Consider the following 22,863-nt stretch of genomic DNA (forward strand, 5'->3'; position numbering starts at 1 on the left):
AAAAAAAAAACTTGGCCTGGCTCCCTCGTTCTCTCTGCTTTTCTCCATTGTTTTCCTATGGCGTTGGCAGGAATGCAATGCCAAGCGCCAACATACTTGCTCCCCACCACGTGACGTGCGCCAATCACCATATAGCACAAAAATGCAAAAGCTATTTCCTGCGCCGTGTCGTCTTTTGGCCGTGTCTGACGTGAGGGCCAGCCGTCCAATCGTCAACTTCAAAAACAGTGGCCACTCGCCAGAGCCAATTGTCGACGTCTGTGTTACATCAAGAGCCATTTGCTGGCCCTGCCTCCGGTTTGCCAGTGTCTAGCTACCTGTGCGGCTTAGCTGTCCTCGACTCTCCGTTCTAGAGCGCGTCGTCCTTCCTGTTTGCGCCTCTGGCCTTCCGGAGCAAGTGCTCAAGTAGGAGGGGCCTAGGAAACTTCGCGCGAGTAGTTCATCTGGTTACATACACACGATAATTTATTTCATTTCACTGCACGCTTTCTAAATCTCCATCAATATCGTGCTCGCATAAATATTCATACCCCATCACACAACGGTGCTTCTGTCTACTTGGTGATTATTCATGGCGTCGGCATATTTATTAACCCGGCATGTCGTTTTTTGGCAGGCAACGAGACTTGTCAATCCAGCCCTCCGTAATACCCTTCCCACCAAGTTGAGCACGTTTGTCATACATCCATGCTCCATCCTTTCTCTATCTTGCACCACCAGCCAATGACTCAACAAAGCGCGGTCATCAAAACGACCGATTGACGCATGTATCAGTCAAACTTAATCCACCACTCCTACTTTCTTGACCGTCGTGAACCCAGAGCCTGCTGAGTCCTGCAGATGGCCATAAATCATTAGATCCTAGCTCCCAGTTCCCCCCCAAGCCAGCCCGTCATTATACAGGCCACAGCAGAAAAGCAAAAAAAGCGCGCAACACAAGAACCCTCTCTATTCCATCTTCCTCCTCTTCCGGCTCTTAGTAGACTCTTCTTGGCCATCCACAAAATGTCCCTTTTCGATTTGATGTTGGCGTAGATTGTCTGGACGATTTTTATACTGGCTGTTGCACCCCGGGAATGGGCATGGATAGATTGTGGGAGGCGTGTTGGCATGCATTAGCTTCTTGTGTTTGGCCATACTTCCATGGAACCACTGAGGGTTTCCCTTTGGTCTGTAGCCACAAATCTCACAACACATGTCGGTGTTCGGTTTTTTTGGCAATGCTGCCTCTCCTGATCTGGAGGGCGTTGAAGGCGTTCGGGCTTGGGAAGGCGCCGGGATGAGTGTGGATGGAGTATTGGACGCGGCCAGCCACTCTTGTTCGTTGACAGGTGTATGATCAGCGGCGTGTATAGAACCCAACGACTCGTAATCAATTGGCAAACCAGGCTGGAATGAAACTAAACCGTCGAAGGCAAAGTCCATTTGCATTTCTAATTCTGATATGCCATGACTTGATATATCGGGCTGTGACTCGACCAAGTCTATGCCCAACACTGGGACATCAGAACCGTGCATGATAGATGCCATTAACTCAATACCAAGCTTGTGATATTGCAATCTGGGCGTGTAGTGAAGGCCATTCTGAATCTGAAGCGAGTCGATGCGGGTTCTGATTTGTTTAACAAATACATCAAAGTACAAGTCCGGCGGCAATTGCATCTGTGGAGATGGTCAGCACATACATCAAGCACGCTGACAGCCGGAACCTCGTATCATCTTACCTTTCCGGTCTGTAGCAATTCAAGCTCAAGACGGCGAACTGTAGAGACGTGATTGGACTCGATTCGATCCAATAGTTCCTTCATACCTGAAACAAACCCGCCCGCATTGTGATACTGTTGAGAAAACGCGAGAACCAAACTCTTTGCTGCGTCTACAAACGGAGAGTCTTGTATCGTGGCAAGATTGGTATCTTTCAGATGTTTTGTACAGAGGTTGGATGTTTGGATTTCTGGTTTTGTTGTGTTTCGCAGCGCGGCGTATTCTAACTCTACAAGATCGTCAGCTTGTACTCACAGGTCCATACCTCATTATCCAGCAGCCATACCGTCTAAGAAGTATTGCGAAATGAACAGTAATGGGTCGTTGTTGGGGTCGATAGGGGTAGCGAGTCCTTTGCCTTTTCTGGCAGTTGGTGTAGACGGGGGCTCAGGGAGGCATCGTTGTCGAATGTGCACCAAATCTTCATCAGTCACATCGCCAGGCTTCCAAAGGAATTCAACGACTTGCAGGTATGCAAACTTGTCCTCGTCCGTCATCCAAGAGCAATAGGATACAGCCTGATTGAATAATTTCGTCAACCAGTTTGCAGCATCTTGTTCGTGTATCACGAGGGAAAGAGAATATACGACATGTAAAAAGCACAACATCTTCGCCGAGGATTGCACCTGCTGTCCTTGAAAAATGTCTGACATTGTCTCCAGGCCAGTCAAGGAAACCGAATTCGGTGGTATACTGCAAAAGCGTGAAGCCACATGGTTCTTCCCATCATGGTTCAACGGTTGTAATTTCTTTACTGAACCAGACACGTGGAGATTCAATGTATCTCGCGCTGAGCGTAGGAGTTCATGAGGGCTAGCCTGTTTCTGAGCATGGCTCTTGAGGTCTGCAAGAAGATGCTGTAATTGTTGGCTCTCGTTTTGGAGGCTTTCCGGGTGCAAGCCTTCCGCTGGAGAAGGCACAAGAGGGACGGTCGAAGGCGCGCTTGGTTGGTGGTTGGCATCCACGAGATCAAGCACCATTGGGATATCAGCAGGGAGCTCTGTCAAGCCTATTAGGCCAGTCGGTCCGTCCACAAAATGCGAAAAGGTCATGTTCACATCATCAACCTCCGGATGAGTTGGCAAGGGCGGCGAACATGGGAAGACATCGTCCGGGTTTGGCACTTCATCTGCGGGAGAAGTCAGGGCCGACTCAAAGCCAATACCATTTCCCCAAGCTCCAGACCATGCTGACATGGGAGAAATGGTGCAGCTGGCCATGGACGACGTGCTGTTCGTGCTGTTCGTGCTCGTCGTGCTACTGGTTGATCTGACTGATGAGCTCGGCTGCAGGTTCCTACTTCGACGTCGCAGTCGGACTCGAGAGAAGTCAAGGGCTGCTCTTGTATTGAGTTGCAGTGCTGGCTTAGCAAACGTATTCACTGTGTTGGGCTTTGCAAGGTCGGCTGGGGAAACAGTCTGAATGGGCAGTGACGAATACCAATTTATGTACTCTTCGTAGCTCACATGGGACTTGTCCCCGGTCATAGAATTTCGAGAATAAACAGATAGAGGCTGTGTGCAAGCGGTATATGCGGAGGAGGTGGAAGACGACCGGCTTAAGTAGTCTTGTTGGGAAGCTTCCCCATCCTCAGGAATCGGAGCAAGCACGACCTCACTCGAGTCAATTTCGTGAATTTCATTCGACTGCAGCTCGAACCCTCTATGGGCCTCTGTAGGGCGTCCTTCGTGAACAAGTCCATCGTAGCTAGGCGGGTCGTCTTCAATGTCAAGATTGGGAGGCGAAGGAGTTGGAATGGGAGACTTGGGTCTTCCCAAGGATGAAAACACAGACTTTGCCAGCGATAGCAACTTCTTTCGTTTCGAAGGATGGCCGAGGCAGCGTCGACACTTGTTGATCTCATGGAACGTCTCAGCCTGGCCACAGTCATAGCACCAGTACTCGCCAGACTCGAGGTGCTTGCAATCATAGAGGTGCTGAAGCAATAGCTCATGGTTGGGGAAACGCTTTCGGCAACGAAGCAAAGGGCATTCCCTACGCTCCTCGGCGGTCATCTTGGGACAAACATTTCGCTTGACTGCAGCCCATACAATGAATCTATGCAGAGCGCATTCATCCGACGAAGTGTCACGCGTGCTGAAGATTGCTTTCATCAGTATATGCTCTTAGTCCTGCGGAGGGCTGTTCTAAGAAGACTGCCCCATGGAGCGGGTTACCAACGTTTCATACACACATGGCGGCTGCTTCTCAGACTCAAAGGACCTGATGGACGATGAGGATATCGAGGCAGTGGTTGAGCGTCCGAGGCTTAATCGATGGCTCGTAGGGGTACGAGTAAATCTTCGTATGGCCGAGGCCGTCATGCTAATCTCGTCAAATGAAGAACGTTTTCCGCTCTCCATAGTGGCAACAGATGCTCAGACGAAGAACAACGAAAGGTTGACCGCACCCAACCAAGACTTCAAGGTATTGACGCCAAAAATAAAAGGGGAAAAGACTCGCTACATGGTCGTAGCCACAGGTGTTTAACTCAGGCCATAGTCCTTCAACCAGGGAAGAATGAGGATACAGGAAACCAGGCTGTGGTGGCTCTGGTCCTTGTCCTGGGAGGCCTTTGGCCAGCTCTCGCCGGCTTGCATATGTAGGACTCCTGCCGCAGAGCCGTAGGACTTGAGCCACAGCCCAATTGAGGGCGTGAGGGACAAGGCCCAGGGACGAACAGATCCCCCATCCAGAGCCGGGCTTGTCAACCTTGATGACGGATACGCGGGCAACCCCCCCTTCAGCCAATCGAACGATTCCCGCTGAGTGGCTGTGAGATCCGGGGCGGCCATGCATTTATTGGCCAGACCCTGGCAGGGCGTCAGCAGCAAGGCAGACAGCGTGGCCGACCAGCCGACCAGGGTCGTTGTCATGATGCAAGAGAGGTGTGATTGAAGAATGATCGAGATAGCCCAGATTGTCCTACCCCGTCCTCCCGAGGAATTGTTGGGCCGAGTCCCCCAGGTTGACGATACGACCGGTATTGAAGTACGGAGAGATGGCGATGAGGGTTTTCGCGTCACGCCACGCCTCTTTGTCTCTGGGGATTCAAACTGCGCGCCCGGTAGGAATCAGGTCGCTGACCTCAGTCACCCCGCATTCCCCGAGCAAAGGTCAACTCGAAATGCGCGCTCCGTACCTCTGTCCAGCATAGTCTTGTTCCCAACGTGGAATCGAGGGGGTCAGCGATGCTGGAATCTTGCAGCATGGATGATCGGTAGATGGTAGCCAAGGCAGACAGACACATTGCACCGCCGATAGGCGCAGACCAAGGGAAGGGAAGAGAAAGAAGAGGCGCCGCGCCGCTTCTGCGGGTCTGCCGTCCAAACAAGATTGACACCTTCCCATCATGAACGACCTGCACGGAGTACATCACATCACATGACATTGATCATTTGGTCAACAACAACTTTAGCCTACAAACAACACACATTCCCACTCCATTCCTTCAGTACCACTGTCTGTATTGAATGTTCGAATAGTCCCTGGAACCCGACTGGGCAGAACCGTGAGTAACCCTACCCTGCAGCAATACACTGGAAAATTGCTACTTTGGCCCATCACCGCCGACAGAGATTTCAAGCTGGTGAGGGTTGGCAATTATTATCCATTATCCACATTCTTGAAAAAGGGAATAGAAAATAAGTCATCAGAATGCTGTGGATTTGGTTTTTCAGCTCAAGTGAAGGGACGGCGGAGATGAAATTTTATGAGGTAATGGACAATCCCACATGCAGATTGATCATCTGACGCAACACGAACTATAGACATAAAAGTGTCATGGCATTTGAATGGAGCACGAATCTAGTGAGAGAAGTGGCCTTGGGGCAGATACATGGCGCATCTACGTCTCCCATTGTCCAAAGCCGGGCTCGTCTGAGGACTTTGGTATGATTTCATAAGTTATTAGGACCCCACGTTTAGCAATGGTAATGTTTGGCACATCAGATAGCCATAGATGACCTACGGACAAGGCGATTCAAATCTAGATCAAGGCTAGATTCTTACTTCTTATTTGCAAGTCATGTTGAGCGGTTGAGGTGGGAGATGGTAGAAAAAGGTTGCATTTTAGATTCTAAACCACCCACCCTTGTCGCTGCTTTCTGGGAAGCACATAGTGCGACCGAGATAAACGAGTATGAGCCGTCCTCTTGAAAATGGACGCAACCACTCATTCGTCCAACATGACAAAAATTCAAGGCGGCGTATCTGGAGTCGCGCCGGCATCTCTGAGCCGGAGCAGCTTTCCTATCTAGGCAATATCATCGGGCCTGCCCACCCCCCTGCGGCACTGCGGCACTGCGGGTTCCCACTGCCGGAGCCGCCCAGATCCCCAGATCCAGCGCGCACGCATTGGACCTGGAGCTGTCTCAGTGGCCAGTTGCGCTATTCGGTATTTCGGTAACGCCGCTGGGATGCCTCGGCTCTCCACCATATTCATAAACCCGGGCCTCCGCTCCGATCGCCGCCCATCGCCGCCCATCACCGGCCACCTCCAACTGAACCTCGTCCCCATAAGTTCCCGTCATCTTTTGTTCCTGGAGCGGAGCCCATTGAATCGAAAATGAAGGGCATTCAAGTTCAAGAATACGTCAAGGTACCGCAGCCCGCTCACATCATGCACCGAGGGGATCCGGCGAACTAACCTGCGGCCCAAGTCTCCAACAGAGCTCAAGGTGTCTGAGCTTGCGGACCCCGTGCCCAAAGATGACGAGTATTTGATCGAGGTTCGCGCCGCTGCGACCAATTTCTTCGACGTTCTCCAGATTGCTGGCAAGTACCAGAACCAGCCACGTATGTATCCCCCGTTGGCCAAGACTGGGCAAGCCTCCCCATTTGCTTACCGAGACAGCTTTCCCATGGATTGCCGGCGCCGAGTTCGCTGGCGTCGTCATCTCCACGCCCAAGGGGTCCAAGAACCCCAGGTTTCCCAGGGGAGCTCGGGTTTTTGGCGCGTCGCAGGGAGCATACGCCACCAAGTGTGTTGCCAAGGAGGTGTCTATGCTGCCTGTGCCCGAGGGCTGGTCGTTCACCGAGGCAGCCGGCTTGTTTATCACCGCTCCCACCAGCTACGGCGCTTTGGTAGTACGAGCCAATGTGAAGCAGGGAGATTATGTTTTGGTTCACGCCGCCGCGGGTGGTGTCGGCTTGGCTGCTGTTCAAGGTTCGCTGCCCGTCTCTCCAAAGTCGACACATATCAGAACGCACCATTTGTGAGCTAACGCTCTTTTCACAGTCGCAAAAGCGTTTGGTGCTACAGTCATTGCCACTGCTTCCACGCCCAGAAAATTAGAAGTTGCCAAGTCCTTTGGTGCAGACCACGTCCTCGATTACAAGGACCCCGAGTGGCCTGCCAAAGTCAAGAAGCTGACGCCCAAGGGTCGCGGAGTTGACATTGTCTACGACCCTGTTGGGCTGGTCGACAAGTCCACCAAGTGCACTGCCTGGAACGGCCGGATTCTAATTGTTGGTTTCGCCGGCGGCGCCATCGAAAAAGTGGCCATGAACAAGGTTCTTCTCAAGAACATTTCTCTCGTGGGCATCCACTGGGGCGCGTACAGCATCAACGAGAGAGAAACCATCCCCGTCGTATGGCAGGGCATCACAAAGCTTGTCAAGGAGGGCAAGCTTCGGGGAACAGAATTCACAGACGAGGAGTTTGTCGGATTAGATAGAGTCAAGGATGCGCTGGTCGCGTTGTCGGGGCGTGGGACTTGGGGAAAGGTTGTTGTCAAGGTGCCACAAGAAGGCGGTAGCCGTTTGTAAATGTACCAAGCGACAAGTTGTAGATGATGACAAGTAATGGTCTTGACGCACTCCAGGTTCGAAATATTGCTTCTGTACCTTTGCATTTTGAAAACCTATCCGTTCTGGCCATTAGTCTGGTGTAACGTGAGACTATCCAAAACTGCTATAAATCAATCATGCTACCTGGCTATCTGTCGTTATCTAAAATCATTTCCTCGCTGTTTGAGAGTTCTGCATATGTATATTATTCCCAGTCATCTTCAAGGCCTTTGTTTAGCAGGATCCCGCTCATACACTCTGTTATTCGTTTGCCGATCAAACATGTGTTACTGACTTGTGTCTTGATCTTTTATGAAATGTCGTCTCTTGACTTCTCCCTTCACTTGTCCGTTATCTCGAGGTTCATTAACAGCGATATTCTTCTTGATCCCTGATTTAGTCAAGGTGGGTTTTGTCGGTCCAACCATGTCCGTTTCAACAGTGCCGACTTCCTTCCCCTTAGTCCCAGAGTCATTCACCGCGGGTGTTGATACCGGGTCGTCCTTCAGCTGTGGTAGGGCAATTTCCAACACTGCAATTTAGGACTTGTTTGTGAGGATTTCATGGGCAGATGGATCGATAAGTTGAGGATTTTCAGCCCCAGAGATTGTTGATTTGTACTCCTTGGTCCGGAAGCCATCTGCTTCGATTGATTCGTCAACCATTTTTGAGGCCTCTGGCTCCGTGACTTGGACTTCTGCAGCCTCGGGCTCTTTACCCTGGGGCTCATCGACCTCTCTGCCTGCTTTGGGTATAGTTTCACAAGGTTGTTCTTCGCCTTGTTTCTGTGGATTGCTAGCCGCTTCTGCGTTGTCATGCTTATTCCGCTCATCTAGATTCCTTACGTCCAAAAATGTGTTTGCATTTCGGGTAATCGTATAAAAAGGCCCATGTGAAATTTTATCGAATATTTGCTCTTGAAGTTCTGGGTAGTCAAAGGTGTTCCTCCTGATAGCATCCCAGTTCTTCTGCGGGGGAAGTACCCTCTCCCATGGATCGCGATAGATATTATGCCATGCCATGGCGTCATAATCACCATATCGATGTCTAACTTTCTTATCTGCGCACAGAGGAAACGGGCATTGGGCGGCTGGAGGACCGACTTTGAGAAAATGTATCATTTGTTTGAACTGGGTATCGAGCGGTCTCCAGATGCGAACAGTCTATCGGACCCTTCCAGAGTGTATATATACATATTTGCACTGGGAATCCAGTTAGTTTTCGAGCAAAAGAGTAATGGTAGGTGGAGGATGCTTACTTCTGTCCCTGACTTGCCCCTGTCGAAGAGTATGACACCGCCAAAGATTCTGTCCTCTGCCCAATAGCCTGCCATGTCCGCCGCGCCGTTTGGATATTTCTCGTGGAATGTATAACGCGCATGTGAGAATATTGAAGCAAAGGCTGGTAGAGCCTCGCGCGTGGTCCATTTTCCTGGCATCCATTCATATGTCTTGTCAGGCTCCACGTATGTGACGACGCTCTGAATATCACCTTTGTGTGACTTTTCTTCAAGATTTAACAGGTATACAGCCATGGCATGGACTGCAGTTGCCACCATTTAGATGAGTCGCAAGTCAAATTGTCGGCTTCCCAGATCAGCGTTTTGGAATGCTTGCACCAACTGTCTGCCTTGAATTAGCTGCACATTCTCCCTTGAAGCCGTAAGCATTGTGCCATACGTACTGAAGTTTTAAATTGTAGAACAGAAGGGTCAAACTCGGCACGAAAAGCCCTCGTCCTTTCCGTGGCTCCCTCGCAGAGGGACTCATGGGGGAGTAGAGGATTGCCACCCAGGTTCCTCCTCGAGTACCCTTCGCGGTAGACGTCTATTGTCGGAAGTCCATCGGCAAGCTGGGCCATTGTGAACTCTGCCAGTTGCGTAGATAGAACATTTAAAAGAGCCCGTGTAAATATGGCATGATGATCCGGATCCAACGTGGACACGGAGACTGTTGAGTTTGTCGTCCTGGGAGTCGCCATGTTGCGGAATGGAATCTTGGTGCCGAATCTTGACGCTCTCTGGGCGGTGTTGTTTTTGCCCTCCTAGAATGCACGGCTACACCTCTCTTTTAGGTCTTTTGAGAAATCAACATTTCAAGGGCGGATCGAGAGGCGATGCTGGCGAATGAAGAAGGAAGTACCGTCGTTGGGTGTTGCCAGTTGGGTGAGCGCCGCCCCGTTACTACCAGGCATGAGCATGTGTCATCGAATGACGCGCGCTTTGCTTGCATGCAGCTACGGAGGCAGCCGTCTTGGTTCCATGTTTGTTTGTTTCAATTGTATTTGACAAGAATGGGATTCACTGGTCTGCCTGGTCAGTGCTCCTTTGTATAGGCCGGCTCTGATCACCAGAAGGTCGGGCGCACGGCAATACATGGTGCGATGAATCTGATGATGTGTGGCTGTGTTGGTGTGTTGGTAGCGTGTGGTGGACGCAAAACACGGCCAACAGCTGCTTCTTGCCTGCATCCAGGCCAAGAATAAGATTGTTTGTTAACTGTTCGCTCCATGAGTGTAGAGTTGTATCATTTCGTAGGTACCAGTCGACGTTCTAGATGAATTCGTCCATGCTACTTGAAATCTGTTGTAAACCAACATTTGCGACGACTGGCGCGTACAGGTCAAGTCCAATGCTAGTATCAGCATGTATCTACAAGGGTTCAGAGGGCTAAGAAGAATATAAATGCGCGATGCGTACCCGTAGGCATCGATTCTCACGACACCTTCCGAGGCTACTTCTCTATCCACTTACTCATTGATCACTTATACAAAAGAATTATCGTTTCTACAAAGTACGCCCCCAAACTGGGGGAGGGTAAAATGTATGTTATTAGACCCATATCTTTAAGAGTATTTGTTATAGTATTAATTAAGTAGTATAGTACATCGTGGTATATTAGTATATACTTACGAACAAGGCAGGAGCATGTCTCAACGTCGCGTACTTCGAACTGCCACGGTCCAGTGGAGGGAGGTTCAGAGAGAGGAGTCCCTGCCTATTCAGCGGTCTTTTGCCCAGTTTCAGCCTCGACGCTTCCACGCCATCAGAATTTCGCAAACACAAAGATAGAAAATCCCGTCTTCGAGGCCGTTGCTGCTACGGCTCAACTGGGGATAGATATACTACACAGCTCTACGGGATTCTCGGGTCTTATGGACACCGGAAAGCAGATCATCAAAGAGACACTACGCAATAACCCTAATCAACGCTGCCGAGATGCCGAAAACATTGAGCAACATACCAAAGACTACCTCGAGCGCATTACAGAAAACTTTACTGTCCTCCTATTCTACGATATGAGAGCAGCTACGAATGGAAGAACTACCAAAGGCTCATGGGAGGTCCCTCAGGGCAGGTTATTCCCCCCTCCACCATGCCGCCGCCATTGAGATCAACCGTATGGTTCCTCCCAGTCTTGAAGCAGGAGGCTTCATGTCAGGTACGAGGCTTTGTATGCGAGTTTTATGGTAATTCATGAAAACTAATAGAATCTGTAGTAGATAGCATGTATACGCAGTGTACCAATTTCCCCCCTCCGCTATCCTCAGCTTCAGATACTTCAAGAGAAATTGACCGGCCCGCAAACCTGGATATGGAGGATTCTCGCAACGCCCCCGGCTGGCTTCCAGCCCCTTCATGGCAGTCTAACTGGCAGAGAAACGGATGGGACTATGGTCTTGCAGACCCTTTTTGGTCTCTTTGCCCGTTCTCTCCTACTACTGGATCTAGTCGCGACAACATTGGCAACTCCTCGTCCTTGAGCAATAGAGAGTTCCAATGAAAAGAAATCAGTGTCCGGCCTCCTCCACCGCCGTACATCTCTTGCAGATCGCCCATGGAATGCAAGGCTTCCCTGCTCTTGAGGGTGAATCTCGTTCTCGAAGCTCCGAGCATCGGCAACCCACAAAGAAGCGGGATAGTGTTAGGGTAGTCATAATGGAGCTAGTACTGTCAGCTGGAATGCTGTACCTTCTATCATGATATGCGTCAATACTTTATGTAGCCTCATTCTACTACGGAGCACCTGGAAATAACGTAAAATAAGCAACAATATTTAAACCCAACGACACACCTCCAATAAAATTCCATATCGCTTACTAGTTTCGAGCCGAAACAACACCATACCTCACCAGTCCCAACACGGCCCCAAGCACAATCGCAAGCGCCGCGGGAACCCCAAAATGCCTCCCACCTACATACGTCGTAGCAGTGACCACCACCCACCACGGGTCGTCACCAAGGCTCTTCCCTGACTGAAACCCTTCATCGATATAACCCACCTGCCATATGCGATACACAGCTGCATAGATCAACCCGACAGCGCCAGCATTCACGCCCCTCAGTCCGGATTTCACCCACGGCCTGCTCCGCAAGGCGCTCCAGACGCCCATGGTTCCGTGGACAAGTATAATGCCGGGGAGAAATATCCCCAAGAACCCAAGAATGGCGCCTGCCACTGAAGAATACCCGCTGTTGATGGCGGCCAGACTACCCAAGAAGACGGCAAAGTTAAAGTTTGGTCCTGGAAAAGCCTGGGTGATGGCGAGGCCGATGAGAAAGTCGCGGGGACTGACCCATCCCTCTGCGACGACGTATTCTCTCAACAAGGGAATGACGACTGGTCCTCCGCCAAAGATGATGGTCCCTGCGAGGTACAAGTTTGCAAATAGTTTAAACAGCATGGGCGGACTGCGCAAAACACCACGAAGGACCATGATGACGATGAAGGTGAGGAAGAATGCCGTGATGATTGCCGTCCCGACCTTCCAGGAGAACTCGAGGCGGTATTCTTGCGGGATAGTACGAGGCTCAGGGTCCTCTGATGGAGGGACGTCGTGCTCGCCAGGAACGCTTCCTCCTTCACCAACGACCCGTCCTGGCTCCGGTGAGGCTCCTCCCAGCCTCACCCATAAACTCTTCACGTTGCGAACCGGCCGGTGAAGCCAGCGGTAGTCATGTATGACGGCGGCGCAGCCGGACAGTACCATCAGGACCGGGAAGTACCACAGTGCGTTGTACAGCATTCCCGCCGTGGCCGCCAAGAAGACCAGTATCCGGGTGAGTTGGTCGGTGACGGCCTTGCCGGAAAGTTCAACCGCTGCCAGTGCAATGATGCCGACGGTGGCGGCATTGAGGCCGGACAGGAGCGCGTATACCTCCCGCGGTAGAGTATCCTGGATGTTGGAGACGCCGATGGACAGGCCAAACATGCCCAATGCGCCGGGCAGACTGACGAGGCATATTTAGTCTCTCTCTCTCTGTGTCTCTTTCCTGTATATCCTGGCCCACGACGAGGGCTCCTTTGCAACTCACCTCCATATTAGAAACGCCAGGATGGCGGCAAGCAAGCCCCCGTGGATGAGGTTGATACAATAGAGCATCTTGGTGCTTGCGGGGCCACATAATGCCTGCGAGATGCTAAACAGCTCTTGATACTGTCAATGTACGGTTAAATCTCTCAATCAACAAACACTCGGGGCATTGCGGCGTGTGATGCGCACCAGCTGTTCATCTATCCATCTCAGCTTCACCACGAATTTGTCACGAAACTGCTCGTTGTTTGTTAACCTTGGCCGAGCACACATAGCCGTCTTGCACACGTACAATCTTAAAATGCACCGGCGGCCCGCCAAAAGCAGTGAAGCCCAGATACCAATTGAATCTCGTCGCTTCCCAGCTGCTGCGGACAGCCCTTTGCAACGAGAGATCCCAGCTGTTTACAGTCATGGCGCACACCACACGGTCCGACGTCGTGTGCCTTCAGGGACAGTGCCAACGCCCAGAAAGTGCAGTCAACTGCTGTTATTATATCATCTTCCCGCGGCCTCACAGTACCCTTATTTCAGCCCCCCATTCAATACGTGTAACAGCCAGGTTGTGAGTCACTAGCCGAGGGTGTGGTGTGCTTTGCGAAGGGTATTGGCCGGCTTTTTTGCGCCCAGATAGCCACAAAGTTGCGCCATCGCTGGCAATCGTGGTCAAGGTGGAACAGCCAAGACAACCAAGAGTTCTTGTAGTATACGCAATGTGCCATGACATCTATTTTGGCAATGAGTTAGTTTGGCGAGCTGGGAGCTCGTATGACATCTATTGGATTCATGGCATTCTACCTCATGTCTTCATAAACCTATTTTGCTATCTTGCCGCGTTTGCCAACTGCCCAAACCTCTCCAGAACATCCTTGTCTACATTCACCGCCCACTGTTCTTCAAACGCCGCCTCGCCACCAACCCGGGCTACTAGATCCTGCAGCCTCGCACTCACAAACGAGAATGTCGGCACCGAGTGAACCGGGTCTTTGGCCATAGTCTGTCGTTCTATTATCATCTTAGGGGTATCGTATTCTGAGGGTTCCAGCTCGCCCCATACAAGTGTATCATGACCACCCAACTCCCCTTCTTGGACTTCGGAGGTGACGTTTGTCCACATGTCGAAGTAGTCCTGGAGCTTGGACAACGTGAGCTCTTGCATGGGAGACGGAAGTTCAATCAGCCTCGTGAGGCCGAGAAGGTACAGCTTTTGGCGTTCTTGGTGGTCCATGCTGGAGAGGTGTGAGAACCATTCCGCAGAAAGCCAAGACCACACTTGTTCGAGGGATCCGAATGCAGTGAGCATTTGTACAAACATGTTGGGTTCGGCCAGGGCAATCCGGGCTAGTATGGCCAGGTAGTCCCCTTCTGTAATGGTGTTGAGCTTGGAAATCTTCCTGTTAGGACCGGTTGTTTGGTGTGCTTCCCATGCGTCGTGGATATTCGTCATGATTTGGTTCATGAAGCCAGTTTCTAGCATGTCTTGTACAATGACTGAGATTCCGTTTGACCCACCGAGCTGTGTTGCCGCTCGGATAAGGTACTCGATGCAAACAGTCCCCAGACGAACTTGCTCTCGGCTCTTGGAATTGAGAGTGCCAGAGAGGGCGGCCAGCGTTGGCCGGCGGAGCTTGTCCTCCAACATTGCAGATGGTGCTATCAGGATGTACGACTCTACGGCCGTAAGTGCCTGGGATGCTGTGTCTGGTTGGTACTCCAATAAAGGAAGAGCCATTTCCGCAAGGCTAATGACTTCGGGTGCAAGGGGTGCTTTGCTTTGCATAAGAATTGCGTTCCACAGTTCAAGTGACTCGTCAATGAGATGGACATGAATGTCGGACCCTGGCCTTGCGGCTTCTGATAGCAGAGGAATCATAAAGTTCTGATAACGTTGTGACTCGTCACCCATACTCATAACAAGAGCTGCAAAGATAGCAATGACTGCCTGCTTGATCATGTATTCTTCGGTACCAGAGTTCTCCCATACGCCTGGAAGTGCAGACATTAGCTGGTCGCCAAACTGTGAAACTTGCTCTTCCATTCGCGTTACCAAGATTCGAACGGACTCTAAAATGGCCAGCTTGGTCTCATCAACGGCCACGTTCCGGATGAGCTGGATGAGTTGAGAGAGGACGTCAGAAGTATATGGCAAAAATGCCTCGACGCTAAAGTCGAGCTCATCTGCGATCCACCGCAGCTGTCTTGCAGCCGTGATTTGCACTACCAGATCATTCGTTTCGTCATTGGGATTCAAAAAATGCTGAAAAATTTGATACACCAATGGTCTGCTGGTATCTGCCAGCTTAACTGGTGCCCATTGGCTAATTAGAATAGCGATGCGTCTCCGTAAGACTTTGTGCAAGCCACCTTGCTGTTGAGCATCGTTCACAATCGTTGACGACAAAACAGAGTCAAAATCGAATACATTGACAACATGGGCAGCAGCCAAGCCCATTGCTGTGTACACAGCCTCTTTCGTGGCGATGTCGGCCTGAGATGATTGTGCAGATTGGAAATATGAAAGCAATGGTGGTATAATGAGTTGTTTGAAGTTTGTAAGCAGATCCAAAAAGAGCTTTTCTGCGCATGGCCGAACCTCCCATTCGAAGGCGTTGCCCTCACTTTGCTCCTGCTGTTCCCACTCTTCGGGATCTTCCTCCCACGCCTCAAGATCTGAGCGTCGGAAGACAAATAAATGTGTGATAATAGAGTTAACCATCTGAATGACCAGATCGTCTTTCAGAAGCTCTGTTTTGATAAAATTTCTAGACTGTTCTTGCTCTGCCTTGGTCTCGGGAGTCCGGTATTTGAAGGTTTGCACCGGTTGAAATGCAATTCTTACACAGGCACGGAGCAAAAGAAGGCCTTTAAGCGCCAGCCGTTCTTGCAGAGGCCCCTCAACCTTAGCCTTGGATGAACCGGCGTCCCCAGAACCTTGACGGATGCCGCCTGACGAGTCAAAGACTTCTGCGAACTTGGAAACCAAATCCCAGTACGCATGGACAAGATGAAGAGAATTGGGTAAAATCGAGAAACTCGCTGCGTGTTGTTCGGCCATGTCTATATGCAATTTCGTAAACTGGAGAAGATGCTTGCCAACAAGGTCTTGGTAGATGGGAGGTATGGTGGGTTCCTGGCCTACAAAGTTGAGAAACTGTCCAAATTGATTTTGAGAAATCGTCCAGAATTGTTCGACTGACTTGTCGGTGTGCGGCCTCTCATATCCTAGGATTATAAGCCTTCTGATAATTTTCAAAGACAGAAGACTATTATGCATGGCAACATTGGCATCCTCTCCGGACCCTTGATTACTGGACAAGAATGATAACCAGAGTGTAGTCTTTTCGGCATAGATATCATTCAAGACGTAGACAATCTCAGGTGTGACGGATTGTAACGCTGTCTGTGATTTCCTCAAGCGAGCGGTTCCCAGCTCTTTCACCACCCGCAGAAGAATTTGAAGAGTTCCGTATAGATGCTTCTGATTTCCATCCTTTCCGGACCGTAATAGGCCGATTGTATGAGACAGTGCATCGGGCCAGTTTGCCGGGTAGTCGATTCTCACAACTTTTGCCACAGCAAGGGCATTGTGCAGGGCCAGGTTTCGTTCTTCCTCGTCAATTGTTCCTTGAAAGAGTCGAGATCGGATCAAGGTCTTTTCGTCCGGTTTTATTCCATTCCTGACATGCGCATATAGCCTCCAGTACTTATCGATTCCATTCTTGAGTTGAATAACGGCGAGGAAGCGCACATTGGTCGGGATCGACTTATCGAGGAACACGGCCTGGCACCTGGTCAGCCCTCATTTGGCATGTGCGGGCGTAAATGTCTTCCTACCTGCAAAGACGAATAGTAGCCCGGTGTCTGCTCCCAAGATGTAAGCTGTTGCCCGGCAGTCTGCCTTTGCGCAAAGTCGTTCGAAGTGGCAGCCTGCAACGCGTGGCACAGCGTTTCGAGGGACAGGGGATTCGCCTCGCCAGGAACCTCGATAGCAAAGCTCATGGTTGTTTTGCCAGGACGGTTCAACTAACCACCTGCCGCTCCCTATAACAGGCTATGTACAGCCTTTTGAGCAAAGAAATAACACTCTCGTCCTAGTCCCAACAAACGCCGTGGGGTTGGAGCACGAGAGCTTGAATTTTGAACTTGACCGACCGACGCATGTCCCACGGGCAGGTTTGGTGGGGTTCAGACAAAATGGAGGGGTCAAACTAGACTCTCACCAACTTGACCTGGACTAAGCGCTTGAACCACAATCGAGAACCAGCCAGCCCGGTTCAGCCTCATTGACCTGCATCCGTGCCTGTAAAACAACACGGCAGTTGGCCGTGGCTTGGTAGACCGACTTGTTCAAGGTGAATTCAAGTCTCGGATATGATTGTATATTATTTGACCATACACGAGGGTATTCAGCTGTGACCTGCTGCACCTTGTCGGGCACCGGCGAATTATCTACCACACGCAGCCCATCACTGCCACCATTGACTGCAAGAGACGCAGACAAAAAAAAAAGAAAGAGAAAAAAAGGCAAATTAATTAGGAACTTAGAGCACATGTACCAACTTCCATGTCCCGATCAGACTAGTAATCTTGCCAAATCTCCTGCAAATTTGAAATACACAAGCCAGTCTCTGAAGTCTAAAGTCGACCGGACGGCATCTCATGCCCTCTGCTTGCCAGTGGACCCCTAAAACAGCACGAAATCTATGGATGTCAGTGGATCCATTCCATTTCCAGTAATGAGCTGAGGAAGCCCTTCCATCTTCACCTCTCAACAAGGCCAGCTCGGACAAACTCCAAGCGCTTCAATCGTGGCCTTCGACCGCCATTGACAGCCACCGCCGCCATGATACGCTTAGGGGCTGCCAGACAAGCGGCTCTGGGCATATCACGCGTGCGATGGACCTGTCCCGCCTGTCTCTGTCGCCGGCAGTACTCTCAAAAGCCAGAGAAGCGCGAACCTCCCGACCATAGAAAAATAGGCCTGCAACAGGAACTCTTCATCACCTCCGCGTACAGCCCCGGGTCCCCAATCTTCCTACCAAACGGAGCCAGAATCTTCAATCGGCTAATCGACTTCATCCGCAAGCAGTACGCTCGCTATGGCTTCCAGGAAGTCATCACACCAACGATATATAAGAAAGCGCTCTGGGCCAAGTCGGGCCACTTAGAAAACTATGCCGACGACATGTACACCGTGACCGGAAACACGAGCACCCCCGACAAAGATGCAGGCGGGTGCTGCGGAGGCGGCCACGGCCCAGCCGAGCCCGACTTGGAAGCAGACAACGAGTACGGCCTGAAGCCCATGAACTGCCCGGGGCACTGCCTCATATTTGCCTCCAGAGTCCACAGCTATCGCGAATTGCCAGTCAGATATGCCGACTTTAGCCCTCTGCATAGAAACGAGATCTCAGGTGCTCTATCTGGGTTGACCCGTGTACGACGATTCCACCAGGACGACGGCCACATTTTCTGCCGCCCTTCGCAAGTCGAAGAAGAGATCAAGAAGACGTTGGACTTTGTCAAGGTCGTATATGGCGTTCTCCGCCTGGGTGTCGGCTACAGACTTGCGTTGTCTACCCGACCAAAAGACCACTTCATCGGCACCGAAGACGAGTGGAACAGGGCCGAGGATCGCTTAAAGATGGCGCTGGACTCGTCGGGCATGGAGTGGAGCATCAACGAGGGGGATGGTGCATTTTACGGCCCCAAGATTGACATTGTGATCAAGGATTCGGATGGAAAAGAGCATCAGACGGCCACAATCCAGTTGGATTTCCAGCTTCCCAAGCGTTTCGCGCTCGAGTACCAGGCGCCCGCGCCTGAATACGAAGCACGGGGAGAGACGACGAATGATCCGGTCTTGTTGGCGGAATACGGCCCCGTGCGGCCCGTCATGATTCATCGCGCGGTATTGGGCTCGGTGGAACGGCTCATGGCCCTTCTGATTGAGTCATACGATGGCAGGTGGCCGTTTTGGCTCAACCCGCGACAAGCCATCATTCTCACGGTCAATACATCACGGCCCGTTTTGGATTGGGCAGATGAAGTCAAAGAGATCCTCCTCGGGCTGAAGAAGGAAGCAGGCCAAACGAGCACGGAAGGACCCGTGAACCCGACCGGCCTAGCAGTCGATGTCGATTATAGTGCTCGCTCTCTCGGCTCCAAGATCCGAGAGGCACGAATCAACGGCTACAGCCAGATCCTAGTTGTGGGCGAAGAGGACGTCAAGCATGGCCAAGTCAGCCTCGGGAAAGAGAGAATGAGCCCCATGGAGATGCGTGACAAGATGTGCAAATTGGCCGACGCGTTTGAATAGGGTAACTAAAACTTGTCTTGTATTTATACATTGTAAACTATAGCCTCAATGATCCCACAATAGAATACCCATCACATCCCCGGATAACGTCCCAAAATTGTTGCGTGATGACCCTCCGCTCATTCACACAACAGTCGCACATCATCTACTTCTTAAACTATCCGTTGCCAAATGCAGAAACACCACCCCTGACTCAGCGTAATGCTGAACCCCTTCCCCCAAAACATCAGCAGTTCCCTGTGGGACGGAAATGGCAACTAGGGATGGTTGTGGTATGAAACATGATGTGCGACGACCCGCAAAGACCTCGGCTCAGGTATCGTTCAGAAGCTGGGGCTATACACTCTTTCTGTTAAATCGCCCAGACACGCGAAGAACAGGGATGTAGCTAGCGCAAGTATTCTCAACACAAAGCTCGCCATCCGGAGGTAATATTTGTTTGTAAAACATGGTTTTCTCCTCCGGTGCTCACAAAGCAAAGGGAGTGATTGTTATGGCCGGCCCGTCGGCACTTTTTTACGTTTGGGAGATTCCATCGTCACACGCATAAGCCGGATTCATCCCTTTGAGCGGCCATGAGTCTGTTCGTTCAACACCCTGGTTAACAGATGGTTAGATGGTAAACGGCGGTGGGAAAGAAGACAACAGGAGCATTTCGGCTTGGCAGCGTTCGCTCGGCCAGTGGACGTTGAATGGGAGAAATGAGGGTAGGGGTTAAGGGAGGAGCAAACTAACTTCTTGAGCTCGTCGTCTACATGACCGCCTGACTGCTCGATGCGCTCAATAAGTGCGCGACGTTCTTGCATCTGTTGGCGCATATATTCGACGGTGCGCTTCAGTACGAGACCCTCGGACCGGCCTTGGCCTTCTAGACCAGGGACGAGTTCAGTCAGGCGGTCGAATCCTTCGCGAATGGCTTGTCTACGCTTTTGTTCTATTAAAGCAAGGCAGGTTAGTAGAAGTAAATAAAATTTGTCTAGGGAAAAAAGGTATCTGATTGACAAATCTAAACGAATGCATGCATGCAGCATTGATTCGGCCGAGCAGAAGTATACAGGATGTTGGGTGTTGGCGGGTGGAGAGATAACGTCATGTGGCACCATACCTGAAGCAATGTGATTCTGCTTCTTCTCCTCCTCAGTCAAGCGAGGCTTCTCGTCAGCACCAGCGGCGGCATTCTCTCTGGACGATGTTGATGTATTATTCGGCGACGACATGGTTTCAGTTGGCGTGAGCGAGCGTGAGAGGGACAGGGATGACTATAACCACGGAATAGTTTGCCACGCGCTGGTTCGCTTTGTTGTGGAAGGAAGGAGCCTGGAATAAAAGGAGTGACGAATAGATGGCAGTGGTGGGAATGGGAACCAAGTCGGCTATATGTTTCTTTGCTAGATGCGGAACAGAAGTGAGTTGGAACAAGCAACGAACGACTTCATGTGAGACGAGAAACTGGGCCGGGGCATGGATGGGTTCGGTTAGTGGGGGGACATTGCAATCTACCACCAAGTACGGGGTACTACCAAGGGGCTTTGCGCAAGCCAGTTGGCGCCGAGTCGTTGGAGTCCCCATGCAAAATCACATGCACATTTTATGCATTGAGCACATGCATCAGCTAGCCGCACGGGTCTTGCTTGTGAAGGCGGAACGGGATATGGAGCAACAGACAACAGCGTACGAAGTAGTACATGATATAAGCACTTAAGTACGTACTTTAGGGTGCGGAGCAAGGCACGGCTTATGCGTACCACATCCAAACATAAGTAATTGACCCAGCTACTGTATTGGCGTATAAGTGCCTACTTAAGTAAGTAGGTAGGTACTCAAGTAGATTGGCCTCGGAGCTTGATTCCTGCGGGTTCGCCAAAAGAAAACTACTTGACATCTCACCACCTGCGTCCGGGGAAGGGTAGAATTAACGGAGATGAAGCATTTAAAAGAACGCAATGGGACGTGAGAGCCCTGGATTTGACTGATCTGGCCATCTTGTGAACGGATGATGCCGGGCATATATCTTGATTGACGCAGGGGGTAACTGCTAGGTACTCCTTGACACTTCCACATGCCATTACCTCCAGTTTTCTAAAGTTAGATAGATGGAAGTCAACTACAGCCAGATCGATGTGCTACAAGTAATGTACCGTGTGTATTAATTTCTGCGGAAGCCTCGGTTTCATGCTTTCCTGATGATTCGATCTGATCTATTTTTTGCCAACATTTCCCATATCACTCTATCTAGTGCCACCTGGCACGACTAATCCTGGTATCATCATTTCCCCTTGTGCCCGTCGACAGTCCGAGGTCACAAGCTACGCTTGTGAATTTGCATTGCTAGTTGCGGATACTTCGGGAGTGTCCGGCACGAATGACAATCACACAAGTCTTTCTGCACTGCATCAATCATCCTCATCGGTGGCACCATCGTCAAACTCATCCGCATCCTGTTGAAACACGACCTTTTCGGCCATGGCTAAACATCGCCTGACTGGTAATCCCACCACGTTGTCCACACTGCCCTCAATCTTCTCAGCGAGTATCATGCCGCCAATCCCTTGGATGGCATAGCCTCCAGCTTTGTCTGCACCCTCGCGGGTTTTTACGTAGGCTTCAATAACGTCGTCCGGTAGGCCGTTCGCTTCGCTGAAGAAGTACACTTTTGTCTCTTCTGTGTGAGTGGTAATGCAGTAGCCGGGATGCTGTGCATCTTCCCGAGGTGCCAGCACCGTTACAGCCGTCAAGACACGATGCATCTCTGTATCACGCATATGCTTCAGCATGCGGATGTGTTCTGCCTCGCTCCGGGGCTTTTCTAATATGCGGCCGTCTCGAGTGGCGATGATTGTGTCGGCGGCAATTACGACGTCGGGGTCCGGTATCGACTTTAGGTGCGTCTCTAAACATGTCGTGTAGACATCGAGACATTTTCGGCGAGCCGTCTCAGCAACATATTCATAGGGTCCATAGACTGCTTTATCCACGTCCTCGGGCTTTGTGGAGGGGGTGATCTCCAGGTTGTTTAAGCCAATCTGTTTCCTAGGTAAGCTTCTATACGTATATAGCGGCGCATTTTTATTATATACTTGTTGGAGCAAGGCCTTGCGCCGAGGTGAAGCTGATGCGAGCACCACTCGCTTGGTGTTGAGGTGCTTGATGATGGGCAGATCGAGTGGCTGCACCGGTTTGCGAATCGGCCCAGCAGATCGAGGGCCTGTATTGCGTTCCGCCGTCGCCTGATCATAGCCGGGGGGTGGTCCGTTAGGCATCTTGGAACCTGACAATGGGGTGACGATGTCGAAAGACCTTGGTTCTAAAAGTCAGCCGGCTTGCGACAATGGGCTGTGAAATTCACCGATGACACACTTTGGTGGGTGGTGGGGGAATTGGTTCCACTTGGCTCTTCCCGCGGTGCAAGTAGAGGCGGCGCAAACCTGATGTTGTACTGATCGCTGCCAGATCTAAGTACCTAAGGTATTCATGAGAGACCATGTACTGGGTAGACTCAATGTTAGATAAATGAATGGCCGAGTACTTACCAGTACTTTTCCTTGACTTTATTCAGCCTAGCCCCAATAGCAGTTCCTCTACGCCAGGGAAACCTTGTTCGATGAGGGACCACCTCGCTATTGGAAAGTATGAGCGCAACTGGAAATCATAGTCAATGGCTGAAGGGGGAAAATGCT

General features: G+C 51.0%; 11 protein-coding genes across 11 annotated transcripts; 3 read left to right on the plus strand and 8 right to left on the minus strand.

Moving 5' to 3' along the window:
- Positions 1-948: 948 nt before the first annotated feature.
- Positions 949-4,127, minus strand: G6M90_00g025070 (uncharacterized protein; the record flags this gene model as incomplete). The annotated part of the gene is made up of 4 exons (XM_014692587.2): positions 949-1,662; positions 1,725-1,993; positions 2,051-3,861; positions 3,946-4,127. The coding sequence occupies 4 exons, from the start codon at positions 4,125-4,127 to the stop codon at positions 949-951; spliced, it is 2,976 nt and encodes a 991-aa protein (XP_014548073.2).
- Positions 4,128-4,250: 123 nt separating this feature from the next.
- Positions 4,251-4,640, minus strand: G6M90_00g025080 (uncharacterized protein; the record flags this gene model as incomplete). The annotated part of the gene is made up of 1 exon (XM_066129949.1): positions 4,251-4,640. One exon carries the CDS (start codon positions 4,638-4,640, stop codon positions 4,251-4,253), a length of 390 nt encoding a protein of 129 aa, XP_065985936.1.
- Positions 4,641-6,331: 1,691 nt separating this feature from the next.
- On the plus strand, positions 6,332-7,533 carry G6M90_00g025090 (uncharacterized protein; the record flags this gene model as incomplete). Its single annotated transcript, XM_014692586.1, has 4 exons — positions 6,332-6,364; positions 6,426-6,561; positions 6,620-6,931; positions 7,004-7,533. 4 exons carry the CDS (start codon positions 6,332-6,334, stop codon positions 7,531-7,533), a joined length of 1,011 nt encoding a protein of 336 aa, XP_014548072.1.
- Positions 7,534-8,093: 560 nt separating this feature from the next.
- G6M90_00g025100 (uncharacterized protein) lies at positions 8,094-9,088 on the minus strand (the record flags this gene model as incomplete). The annotated part of the gene is made up of 2 exons (XM_014692585.1): positions 8,094-8,717; positions 8,813-9,088. The coding sequence occupies 2 exons, from the start codon at positions 9,086-9,088 to the stop codon at positions 8,094-8,096; spliced, it is 900 nt and encodes a 299-aa protein (XP_014548071.1).
- A 24-nt stretch (positions 9,089-9,112) lies between these two features.
- Positions 9,113-9,414, minus strand: G6M90_00g025110 (uncharacterized protein; the record flags this gene model as incomplete). The annotated part of the gene is made up of 2 exons (XM_014692584.1): positions 9,113-9,175; positions 9,238-9,414. The coding sequence occupies 2 exons, from the start codon at positions 9,412-9,414 to the stop codon at positions 9,113-9,115; spliced, it is 240 nt and encodes a 79-aa protein (XP_014548070.1).
- Positions 9,415-10,867: 1,453 nt separating this feature from the next.
- On the plus strand, positions 10,868-11,336 carry G6M90_00g025120 (uncharacterized protein; the record flags this gene model as incomplete). Its single annotated transcript, XM_066129950.1, has 2 exons — positions 10,868-10,994; positions 11,053-11,336. The coding sequence occupies 2 exons, from the start codon at positions 10,868-10,870 to the stop codon at positions 11,334-11,336; spliced, it is 411 nt and encodes a 136-aa protein (XP_065986036.1).
- A 316-nt stretch (positions 11,337-11,652) lies between these two features.
- On the minus strand, positions 11,653-13,282 carry G6M90_00g025130 (uncharacterized protein; the record flags this gene model as incomplete). The annotated part of the gene is made up of 4 exons (XM_066129951.1): positions 11,653-12,784; positions 12,869-12,990; positions 13,057-13,104; positions 13,160-13,282. The coding sequence occupies 4 exons, from the start codon at positions 13,280-13,282 to the stop codon at positions 11,653-11,655; spliced, it is 1,425 nt and encodes a 474-aa protein (XP_065985748.1).
- Positions 13,283-13,690: 408 nt separating this feature from the next.
- Positions 13,691-16,866, minus strand: KAP120 (Importin beta-like protein KAP120; the record flags this gene model as incomplete). The annotated part of the gene is made up of 2 exons (XM_014692582.1): positions 13,691-16,648; positions 16,702-16,866. 2 exons carry the CDS (start codon positions 16,864-16,866, stop codon positions 13,691-13,693), a joined length of 3,123 nt encoding a protein of 1,040 aa, XP_014548068.1.
- An 844-nt stretch (positions 16,867-17,710) lies between these two features.
- G6M90_00g025150 (uncharacterized protein) lies at positions 17,711-19,186 on the plus strand (the record flags this gene model as incomplete). The annotated part of the gene is made up of 1 exon (XM_014692581.1): positions 17,711-19,186. The coding sequence occupies one exon, from the start codon at positions 17,711-17,713 to the stop codon at positions 19,184-19,186; it is 1,476 nt and encodes a 491-aa protein (XP_014548067.1).
- Positions 19,187-19,743: 557 nt separating this feature from the next.
- Positions 19,744-20,403, minus strand: G6M90_00g025160 (uncharacterized protein; the record flags this gene model as incomplete). The annotated part of the gene is made up of 3 exons (XM_014692580.1): positions 19,744-19,783; positions 19,922-20,120; positions 20,292-20,403. 3 exons carry the CDS (start codon positions 20,401-20,403, stop codon positions 19,744-19,746), a joined length of 351 nt encoding a protein of 116 aa, XP_014548066.1.
- Positions 20,404-21,579: 1,176 nt separating this feature from the next.
- Positions 21,580-22,446, minus strand: G6M90_00g025170 (uncharacterized protein; the record flags this gene model as incomplete). Its single annotated transcript, XM_014692579.1, has 2 exons — positions 21,580-22,209; positions 22,264-22,446. 2 exons carry the CDS (start codon positions 22,444-22,446, stop codon positions 21,580-21,582), a joined length of 813 nt encoding a protein of 270 aa, XP_014548065.1.
- Between the last annotated feature and the right edge of the window lie 417 nt (positions 22,447-22,863).

This window comes from Metarhizium brunneum, chromosome 1, assembly GCF_013426205.1.
Source record: "Metarhizium brunneum chromosome 1, complete sequence".
NCBI classification, from domain to species: domain Eukaryota; kingdom Fungi; phylum Ascomycota; class Sordariomycetes; order Hypocreales; family Clavicipitaceae; genus Metarhizium; species Metarhizium brunneum.